General features: G+C 43.2%; 1 protein-coding gene across 1 annotated transcript in view; it reads right to left on the minus strand.

Annotated features, from left to right (window-relative positions):
- Positions 1-245: 245 nt before the first annotated feature.
- The window catches only part of XPNPEP1 (X-prolyl aminopeptidase (aminopeptidase P) 1, soluble), a 27,148-nt gene continuing 15,971 nt past the window's right edge, over positions 246-11,422 (minus strand). The window contains exons 10-19 of the mRNA XM_009871708.1: positions 10,118-10,168; positions 8,938-8,996; positions 8,082-8,159; positions 7,479-7,550; positions 5,593-5,653; positions 4,701-4,770; positions 3,368-3,541; positions 2,419-2,495; positions 1,628-1,726; positions 246-374 (exon numbers count right to left, since the gene is read on the minus strand). Of these exons, the coding sequence (XP_009870010.1) occupies positions 246-374; positions 1,628-1,726; positions 2,419-2,495; positions 3,368-3,541; positions 4,701-4,770; positions 5,593-5,653; positions 7,479-7,550; positions 8,082-8,159; positions 8,938-8,996; positions 10,118-10,168 (870 nt within the window). The remainder of the gene's footprint in view (positions 375-1,627; positions 1,727-2,418; positions 2,496-3,367; positions 3,542-4,700; positions 4,771-5,592; positions 5,654-7,478; positions 7,551-8,081; positions 8,160-8,937; positions 8,997-10,117; positions 10,169-11,422) is intronic.

Here is an 11,422-nt window from a genome sequence, read left to right on the forward strand (position 1 = left end):
TTTCATTTGTTTGCTTTCTGTTCTCAAACCCTCCCCTGCAAAAACAATATTTGATCAGACAGTAACCGACCTTACCCCCACAACACCCGCACATTGCGGGGAGAAAAACACTACAGGAAATACCTTCCTGATGTCCAAAGATTTATTGAAGAACATTCTCCTGGTGGTGTCAAGGCCCAAGAAGACATAGATTATGGTGACACCGAGCGGTCCTGACATTCTACACACCTCAGACAACTGTGGTGCTACTGAATTCTGATGAGAGGCTCCGTCTCCCGGATGAGCCACTGAAGAGCTTCGTGCCGGCCTTGCCTCTCCAGTTCTGTTCCTATTACTTCCCTGCACTTCTGATGGTAGTCGTTCACCCAGTTACACTAGAGAAAGGGAGGGGGTACGACATTCAGCATAAATGCAACAGAGTTGGTGCCTTTATAAGTATAGCCAAAGATACTGGTAGCCCTTGCGCTCCTCAGGGTTGAGCTGTTAGGCTGAGACGGGATCAGATCCTGCCCCAAAGAGCCAGACCTCTATTATATGGCAGTGACTTGTAAAGCTGGTGAGGGGAGAAACCTGAGCAATTCATCCCGGGTTTTCAGAGGTTCAGTTCATACAATCATAGAATTGTAAAGGTTGGAAAAGACCTCTAAGATCATCAAGTCCAACTATCAACCCAATACCACCACTATGACTACTAAACTATATCCTGAAGTGCCATGTCTACACGTTTTTTTGAATGCCTCCAGGGATGGTGACTCCACCACTTCCCTGAGCACTCTGCTTCAATGCCTCACTACTCTTTCAGTAAAGAAATTTTTCCTGATATCCAGTCTAAGCTGACAAGTATTTAAAGTCTCTGCAAATCACTGCCTCCAGCAAGTCTGATTTGCGACCTTGGTACAGTCTAGTAAATAGCTTTGCAAATTTGCAACCGAACAACAAAGTCCTGAGACATAAGTTGCCCTGATCTGAATAGGTAACCTTACGGCAGATCTCGATAGTCTTCACAGCCCTCTTCAGAAAAAGAAAATGCAAATGGAATGATATTTTCAAAAAAGGAGGATGGATTGAGGCAAAATAAAGAGTATAGTAGAAAACCGGGATGATACACATTATAGAGAAGGTAGTGAGAGAGCTACATGGAAGTTTAGAGTATGAAGCTCTTCAGGAAATAAATGCTGCTAAGCAGGTATCCTTGATGTCTGCTCAGAGCCCACATGTACTGCAGAATGTGTTGTGGCTGAATGGGATTGGTCATGAGTAGATAACAGACAACATGGAACACTCATCAGTGTAAATCTCTGGAGAGATAGCATGATAGTCTGACAGAAATAAATTAAGGCAGGAGCAGGAAAAAAAGAAGAGATGAGTGGTAATTATCATATCAAAGGAACTACCAAAATGATGTCATCAGAGGGGTCCTTGCTGGCTTCATCATAGAATAATTTAGATTGGAAGAACCTCTGGAGAGCTCATCTAGCCCACTCAAAGGTGGATCAAGTTTAAAATTAAGTTTGCTCAGTATTGCTTTCTGGATCTATGAAATGCAACAAGAGGCCAGTGGTTCTTGTAAGCAGAACAGGCTGGTTCTAGACCAAAGAAGGTAATGCAAATCTATTGTTTCACTTACCTCTTTTTGTGTCAGCAAATTAACATCAATCATTTTTGTCTGGATTGGAACCAGGGTTAAGGGTTCAAAAGTCAGGCTCCCTCTGTTTTTGAAATTGTACTGCAGCGGGAAGACAAACAGGGTTGTAAATGTTTAGAAACAGCTCTAGTCAGATCACACTTACTCCTTGGTTCATTTCACAAGTACAGAACGACCCATACAACATTCAGATGAGAGAGCAGCAACTTACAATAACATTTTTCTTACAGCTCAGGCAAAGAATCTCAATATACACCTTAGTTATTTCTTTCAATTTAAAGGCTGTGTCCCAGGTCGCAATTGGACTCAGCTTGATGACTATATGGTCATTTTCAGTTTGGCCTTTCTAAAAGCATAATTCAGGCAGACTGGCAATTATAATGTCAAAATCTGTCTGTAGTTTTGTTTCCATTGCAAGTGAAGACTATCAGGGAGGAAAATCCCAACTCGAGAAAACCAACTAACTCTACAGCAATAACTCCAAGGGGATGAATAAAGATGCTTCTGGTCTTAGACATCCAGACAGAAAACATTTTAAAACAACTCTCATTTACACATTTCAACCTATGGAAAGTGCAAAAGCAGAACTGTCTTCTGTGCCCCCATTAACAAGGGAAACTTAAAATAGGTCTTCAACAAAGCAGGGTTTTGGAGACCAGGAGTCTCAAGTAAAATTAAACTGTCTGCAGCATGGTCCCACCTCAAGTTCCAGTACTTTAAGTTTCATAACCAGTGAGTTATGGAGAAAGGGGTATCTTGAGCAGATCATTCACCTTGGTTTCAGCAGGGATCACAAGGACAACATTTTCTATTCGGATCCCAAAGGACCCATCTTCATAATATCCAGGCTCTGCAGAAACAGACAGTAATTAGCTAAGCCATACAGCTGCACTGTGCAAATACTTACTCCCTACGGCCAAACTTCCCCTCCATGGCTTTAGTCCACTGAAGTCACTAAGCAATCTTGACACCACGCATCCACAGAGGCAAACAAATTTCTGACTCTACTTAATCTGCACAGAAGCCCCGAGCAAGGTGACAGCAAAAGTTCTCAAAGAGAGGAGAAACAAGACAGACAGCCCTCGAGCTCAGAGAGTCTCCCTGCAAGTCAAGAGAGAGCACAGAGTACATGTGTTCCAAATACCAGAAACTCTGAAAATATTCAAGTCTTTATGAAATGTAGGTGGTTAATCCCTTTCCCAAAACACTTGTTTTAAAGACTGATCCCCTGACTCTATGAGAGGCCTTTGAAGCCTCGAAGGAATATAGGTCTCTCAGCAAACCCCAGCACTGTTAATTTACTACTAGAAGAATAAGGCAGGTAAAGTTTTAACAGCTGCCTCAAATAGCCCATAGCAAAGACAGGCTTAGCTCCCAAAAGCTTGGTGTCTGCCTTGTATTTCAGCCAGTCTCCCACTGCAGAATGGGAGACAGCACAGCAGGGCCAAGCTGGGCAGCAGCACAGCTCTGCTGAGGTTTGTGCCGTGGAGAGTGGGCAGCAGGCCTGCAGCACCTGCCTGCAAAGATGCTCCAGGAAAGGCGAAAGCTGAAATGAGGGTCTTCACCTACAGAGCTTAAATGACAATTAAAATAACCAAGGCAGCAGGACCAGAGGTTATGATCCCCTCTTTTGTTTACACCATTGTCAGATTCGTTTCTTCTGCATCATAAAGAGCTTGGTACCTTCCCCTGTAACCAGAGAGAACTACCAATGCTAAGTACCATCTGAGACGATCATGCCAGCTTCCAAGGGCTCATCTGCAAAGGTTTTGTAGCTAATGCCGCAAGGACCCTCATGTACATTTAAGAAAGAGCCAACTCCATGTCCTGTCCCATGCAGGTAATCCAAACCGCAGTCCCACAAGGCAGAGCGGGCAAAGGAATCTAGAAGGTGGCCTGCAGGCCATGGGGAAGAGAAAGACATGGAGAGAGAATCTGATTAAGTCAGGCTCCCTCAGAGACATTGATAATCACACTGAAGGCTCAAATCTGTAAAACATGAGAAAAACCCACAAACAAAACAAAAAACACACCACCAACCAAAGCAAGTCATTGCACTGTTGGAAGTCACAGGGCAGGTGCGGCAAGTCTGACGTTCAAGCCCTTTCAAAAGTCTCTTTCTCTGTCCCTTCCCTGTTACACAGCTCTTCAGAAAACGGTCTGTAACAGGAATACTGCATTGCTGCTTGCTCCACTGGGGTTTTCAGGAAAGAATCTAGTGGTTAAATGTCCCACAGAGAATTCGGTACCTTTCTTAGAGGCAGCAGCATTAAATGAACTCAAAGGAGACAGCACGCCAATTGTATTTGGTGAACTAATCAGCCAGGCTTCTTGCCTGGACAGCCAGCCATTTCAGATTGTTTCAACCTGAATGCAAAGAATTTCTGTTGCCTGCATGTGAATGCCAAGCCCATATGTCAAATTTCAGACACCCTCCAACCTCAGCTGGAGTTTCTTGTACCACTAAGCAGCTGATTTTTCCTCACCTAGCCAGGAATGCACATCAGATAATACTCTAAAAAAAGGCATCTTTGTGTAAGGTGTCTGATAAGGAAGAAAATAGCTCTGCAACAAATCCACCAGGGGTGAACGTATGTCACAGCTTCTCCTATACAAAATCAAAACAGCTTCTTTGTTTCTCATTTTCCTGTGCTGCTTACTGGGAAAAGAGATTCCATATTAACCGGAAGAGTCCTTTTGAAGATGCAAAGTGACCTCTCACCTTTACAGGGGCATGAGTACAGCATAAAGAAAACCTCCAAGCACAGAAAGGTCACAGATGTATTAACAGTGGTGAAGGTCACTATCACCTTAGAATGAGAGCACTTTGAACAGCCTTCAGACTGGTCGCCTCAGAATTGTCAGCACTGGTTGATGCCAAGAGAGTTGGCATCAGTTATCTAGAATCCAAAATGCTGTGATGGAAACAGACACAAACAGTTACATCCACGTCTGGATGTATCTGGACCTGTAAACCTTACTGTTGCTCTCAGACCACCTAACGGCTCTTCAGAGGTCACTGCTGTGGTCAAAACAGTGCAACACACCAACCTACCTTTGGTTCCATTTGGGAAGATGGCTGCACTCACAGCTATATGTCCCTTCAAGACATAGGTGAAGCATTCCTGCCAAAGAAATGCGTGCTGTAAGTAAACAGGGAGAGGCAAAACTCTGTCTTCCCCAGGAATATCAAGGCAGACAGCATCTTGCAGCAGACTGCAGAAGATCTGGAAAGACTGGCTCATGCTCTCCTATGGCTGGTGATGCCAAAGCAAACCATGAGCAGAAAGTTTAAATTACTCTGACTATCTTTCTCTGGTAATTATGGAGAGTGTGTCACAAACTCAGACTGCAGGTTTTAGCAGCAGGATTCACCTGACCTACATGACTGACTGTGGCTGTAGCTTCACTTCCTGAGCACACCCTACAGTATATTTTCTTCACCAAGTGAACTATAATGATGAAATTAGTTTTAATTAAAGAAGCACTTTAAAATTAGCAGAATGATATTGCCGAATTTCCAGCTCAGACCTCCTAAGAGAAGTCTAAGACTGTTTTTTTAATATGGTACACTAGACACACACTATTACTGCAGCCTTGCATTACACATGGAGCTTTGCATTAACTAACCCCACCTATCTTCCACCTTGGACAAGTCAGTAACATTTACCCTCAGCCCGCTGATTTTATTATCTCTTAGAGGAGACATATCACTTTACAAATGAGGGTGTGCATTTCAAGACAGAAAGGTGTAATTCTCTAAATCATGCAGTTTATATTTTCGAAGTGCAAGTCTGACAGCCTTCTTTTCAGTCTTCATTAAAAATTAAATAAATGATATTTGATAGAGCATTTTGACTATATAGCAATAGGACACATTACTAATTTGTTTAAGTATCTCTAATAACAAGAGTCAGATTACAAACCACACCAAGATGCTAACTTACCTTTTCATAAGCTGATGGTGTGCCAAAATGCACTGTCCTGGTCACATCTGTTGTACCATCTCTTCAGAGACAAAGAAAGGGGTAGGAAGCAAAGGGGCATGGGAAGAAGAAAGATCAAAGTGAGAATGCACAGAAAACCCAGTCACACTGCAGCAAACCACTCAAAATCATAATTGGGTAAATGCACACAAGACTGATGATGTAAGAGATCCTAATCTCAAAAACTCCTGAACACGCATGTTCCACATGTAATAACGATTTACAATTCAAAATGGTATCATGCATTTACAATTCAATGTTATCTTTCCTTCATAAGCATCCCAAAGCTCCTCACAAATTACAATCTAAACTGCTCATAAAAATGTTGCTAATCTGAGGTTTAGCAACTGGTACCTGCCCACTGAGAACAGAACAGAGAAGGCCAAAATTAGCCTATTTGTATGGAAGATGAATCATTAGCAGCTTAAAAATATATCCTTGCACATAAATTACATCTACCAGCTCAGGAAAGGGAAGTGTGAAGGGATATAGTGTCCCTTTCATCCTCAGGATGCCTTGTGCTAAGATTTCTAGAAGTTATCCCGCATTTGGGTAGAGCTTAGTCTGAGGCATCAGAAGTTGCCTCTTAAGTTCCTTCTACAAATATCATTTTGAGGCTGCTGTCCAAAACACAGAGGCTCTTGAAATAATGAGTTCCCCTTGAAACATTCACTCCTGTAGCTACGCTTTTCCATAGCACACACACCCCACAGTCACAAAGAGCTTGTGGTTTAACTTCTCAGCAGGGACAAGGGGGACATCCCTCCTGTCACAATGCCATGGTAAGTGCCATTGATGTCCAGCTTACATTGTATTCAAAGGGCTGCTTTTCATAGTGGCACTAAGGAAATCGTTAATTAGGCCAACAGAGGGGAGGAAGAAAAGATCTCCTTGTAAAAATCTTATCAAAGGATATCTGTATGGCTCTTTTTCAAAGCTCTTCCTGACAGACAGAACAAAAAGACACAGCTTTAAAGACAAAGTTAATCTCAATGGAGCAGCCAGGCCTGTCCTGCATCTTTCTGAACGAGCCACTTCTCATCTATTTACACTGGTTAAAAACATCCCTTCTTTCATCTTCCATGGAGTCAATGATCCACAGTAAAGAACTACAGAGAACTGAGGCCACTGAATGGCACCGTCAAAACAGCACCGAGCAAGTCAGCGGACATGACGTCTTCCCAGAAACACACCTCAGACCCAAAAGGCCACTGGGATGAGAAACTCTGCCTCCGAGTCTCTCTGGGAACACCAGAGAATACCACATGTCCATGCTGTCCTGCTGCTTTGCCCAATCTTGTTCTGACCTCAACATCAGTCAAACCTGCCCACAGGGCAGTCCCTGGCAGGGCAAGTGCTTTGCTCAGCTGTGCAGGCTGCTGTGGAGGCAGCTCAAGGCTAAACCAGGGCAGTCCGGCCTGCTCCCCGTTCTCTGCAGCTCTGACACCAGTGTGCCAGGCAAGCAGAGCTGCAACACACAGAAACATGCACCACCAGCTGAAGCACAGCTACCAGCACACAGTAATGGGACTCAGATGGGAACCGTACTTTGAGGTCTCATCCTCCAGCCCAGACAAGGCTTATCAGCAGCCCTGCCCTGAGCCCAGCACACTCAGGACCTCCTGACACAGATCAGTCACCCATTGACTGAAGCACTCAGCCACATTCCACACTCCAAATCTCACAAACTCCCTTCAGAGAGCACAAAACGAGCAGGCTCTCTGTGAAAAGGCACCGGGGCTCAGAACTACACATTGCCATGCTTGCCACAGCAACCATGAGCTGGCCCTGCAGGTGGTCACTGGGAGCAGAAAACACAGCAGTTCAGCACCATTGGTCCCACTCACTTGTACTGTGCTCCTGAGTCCAGGAGGTAGATCTCGTTCACAGACAGTGTTCTGTTGGTCTCAGGAACTGGCCTGCTCAGTTAAACACAAAAGTTTTTATCCCACAGTTTTAAAGTCTCCAGCCCAGGTCTGCAGTCCCAAAACCATATTAAATGCAAGCTTGGATGTGTTGGCTGATTTCTTGTGGCAGTGATGGAAATCTCACACATGGTGAGCCAGGGATCATACTGAGGAGTATATTTGTCTGTAGTAAATAGCACTACAGTACAGAGAATAGCTTTGTTGCTTCCAGCAAAACCCTCAACATCTGTTCCTGGACATATTTCAGAACAGTTTGCACTTCATACTCATCCTTCCCAGACTTCTACCCCCAAAACAGCCTTTTTCTACGGCTGCTGAGCAGATCAGGATCATAATACATGCTGCCAGCAGGGAGAGATCTTTATTTAGTAAGTGCAGAAGCTCTGGTGGAATAAAGCAAGATGGCAATCAGCAGTGTCTACATCTCCCTGCAGTACTCTGTTGCAGCTCCACAAAGATGCTAGACAGCTCATTCCAACTATGTTTGCTGAAGGATAAAAGGAGAAGCTGTGTTTGTCTTACTTGTAGTGAATGATGGCTCCGTTTGGACCCGTACTTGATATGGTAGCAAAACTCAATTCAACAAAGTCCTTCTGTTGGCTGAAAGAAAAGTTCATGATCAGTACAGAGCAAGTGAGAGGAGTCCAACAGGCACTTGGAGCACATCACCCTCAATGTGACATCACCTCAGCCTTCCCCTTAGCCTTGAAAGCCACTCGGGCAAGCACACTTAGGTAGAAGAATTGTACATATTGAAGTCCTATCCTCCCAATCACATGGAAGTCTGCTTTTCATCTCTACCTTTTCCTTACAAGCAGACCACCCATGGAGGAGATGTCCTGAACAACTTCTTCATTACTTATTTACTCAAAGGCATTTTTAAAGGTCCTGTTGATGTACACACTGGAGTATCTCTCAGCAGAAACGGTGCTCATTCCCCATGAGAAGAGGAGGCAGTCTAACTTTTACATCAACTCTTTTGTGGTAAGAAAGCAACTGTCTCATATTTGTGTCCTAACCCGCAGCACTCCTCATTGCTATCTCAAAAGGAAATTGGACAGGATCCGGTGGGCTGGGACTTGTATCTCCCAAGAGATCCAATTCTTCCCCAACTCTTTCAAGCATTCAAAGAAAACCTGTAGCAATGGCTTATTATTTACTCTTATTTACAACTTCTTCATTACTTATTTACTCAAAGGATCTCCCAAGAGATCCAATTCTTCCCCAACTCTTTCAAGCATTCAAAGAAAACCTGTAGCAATGGCTTATCCTCAGGTAAAATATATCTGCAAGTAAGCTTGATTTCTAAATAATGAAACAAAAACAAAAGATAAAAATGCCACCCAGAAAACATCCTCACAAGGGATTTGCTTTTTACCTGCGAAACTCCTCTGCTTTGTCTGCAGCAATTATTTCTGTCACTGTTCCCTTTGGAACCTAGTGGACAAAGAGGTAGGTTGAATCAGTACACCAGCAAGCAATGAAACTACATGCTCAAGCACTGGGTCTCATCTGTGCATTACAAAACCTAGTCTTGAAGTAGTCTCTTTCCAGGTTTTCTAGCCTCATTTCTCAGTAATGACAAACACAAACCTAGCAATATTGTGCAGGGCTGGTGAGAAGCAGGAAGCAGAGACGGTCACAGCAGGATTACTGAATCCTGACTAGGAAGCAGATAGTGCAGGACTAACTTCACCGAGTTGTGTACAGAGGTAACATCTCACAGGCAGGTTACAGTAAGCTTAAACAGCTCTCCCCAGCTGTCCCTGGTATTAGCAGAGCTGTTTTGCTTTTAAGCTAGAAATGGAAGCAGTTGCGGGAAAAAGATGTTGAATTTTACTTTAGCCATTCAATAAATTAAAACCTGTGACACAACTTTTCCAGGGCTGGACAACAGGCAAAGGAGAGTGAAAGCTAGATTTCACAGCCCCTGAGGCAGACTTCTTGAGGTACTCAGACATGTAAAAAGGCACCTTCTGGAAGGCATCAAGCCATCTCCATAGGTAAACTCAATGGACTCACACATGCAGTAGCACAGAAGAAGCACAGCTTAGTAAGTTGCTGTGTAACGTCTGGCACTCTGCATCTTCACTGTGTACTTCCAACCCAGAAAAAACCACACAAGTAATTTGTCTTTTTCCCATTTTCAGTGCAGATGGGCATGACCACATCCTCTTGATTCATAAATACCAACCTGTCCATACTGCCAGACAATAGTGATTATCACAAGAATAATTCTAAAGTATTACACCAAACTAGATATTACTCCATGACAGATACTACCAAACCAGCACAAGGCAGTATTAACGCGATATTAAAGCCTGTTTGGGTCATTTCTCACCTGCTCTGGCTTTGGTCTGTGTAAAATGAATGGGTCCATGTTTACAAAAACCTAAATCATGGATGAAAGCATGACTGAACATCACCTAAAACCAACAGATAAACCCCAAAACGTTTCCCCACTTTTAGCAAAGGCCCTATAACAGGATGAAAAGTTTATGCTAATGAAGAATTTTACACTGCAATAAAACACCCAAGTTAAAAAATTAATACACTACCTCTTTCTCCAGCCAGTTAAAGAGCTCACACAGGGCAACAGCATCTTTAATCTACATTAAAATAGGCACAAAAAAAGGGAATTGATAAGAAAAAAGATTTATCAAGCCTCAGTATAAACAGTTTTTAATGCAAATGAGTTTGACCTGCAAGTTTTAGAAACGCAAATCAAGACATGATGTAAGAGGCCTTTCCAGGTTCTGCATCCTGTAATTAATACAGGCACTGGAAATGTATCTGGACAATTAAATAAACACTAATAACAGTTCATTGCTGGGAAGTATCTTCCTGCAAAGAATTACGAAGTACTCAGCAAACACTGGCTTTACCCCACACATGACTTTCAAGTCTCTTTTGCGCCAACACACACGATCTTGCATTTCAGATCATGGAAGGTAAACACATGGCACATCTGGTGATGTGACAGGGAAACACGCCCTTCGGGCACACGGGCACCACAAAGCAGACTCTCACAGCTTCTGGCTTCTCTCTTACCCTCATTTTTCTTCCTTTTTTTCTACATGCTTGCAGCACACAGGGGCAAGAAGCAGGAGACAAGTGTAAAAGAGCAAGGCATAATTTTGTCCTCAGGTGGCAGGTGACAAAGTGTTTCTGCTCAGCACAAGTATTTTTACTTCTCTTTAACTAGCAGGGAAAGAAAAGCATGGAAATAGAAAGCAGCAGTTCCCAAGAAGCTAGCAGAAAATATGGGACGAGTCCAGAACTGCCAGCCGTGCTTTAACTGCCATATTTCTCCTGTCATGAAAACTGCTGCTTGCTAATTAATAGGAAATAAACAAGAGAAAACTTCAGCCCCACTGTGAAACTGTTCAAGGAAGCTTCTTTGCTGGAAAATATGAGGCTTCCTGGGAAATCAGCCTCATTTCCAGAGTGTAATGATGATGACACATAAACAGAGTGTTCTGAGGACACTGGCTGTTTCTGAACATGTTTTACACCATGTGTTGAAGAATTTCTCTGTGTTCTTTAGGCTGTGTTTATTCAAGTGTCAACAATTTGAAAGACTTCACTGAGAAAGATAACAGAACTAGCAAAGGGGAAAGAACACCCCTTTGAGTGCCCATACTCTAAAGAACACTTCTCAAGTCTGCGTGGTCCTCCAACAGAGCAAGGTTGGTTCCTCACGCTATTACAAATGTTGTTGTTCACTCTAAGGGAATGCTAAACAAGCAAGAAATTTGCTTCAACAGCAGCAGATGTCTGCCAGAAAACCATTTTTATCCTGCCATCCAAATTCTTAATTTTTAAGCCAAAACATTGAAACTGAAAGGGAAATGTTATTTCTT

The sequence above is a fragment of the Apaloderma vittatum genome, unplaced genomic scaffold, assembly GCF_000703405.1.
Source record: "Apaloderma vittatum isolate BGI_N311 unplaced genomic scaffold, ASM70340v1 scaffold6406, whole genome shotgun sequence".
Taxonomy (NCBI): Eukaryota; Metazoa; Chordata; class Aves; order Trogoniformes; family Trogonidae; genus Apaloderma; species Apaloderma vittatum.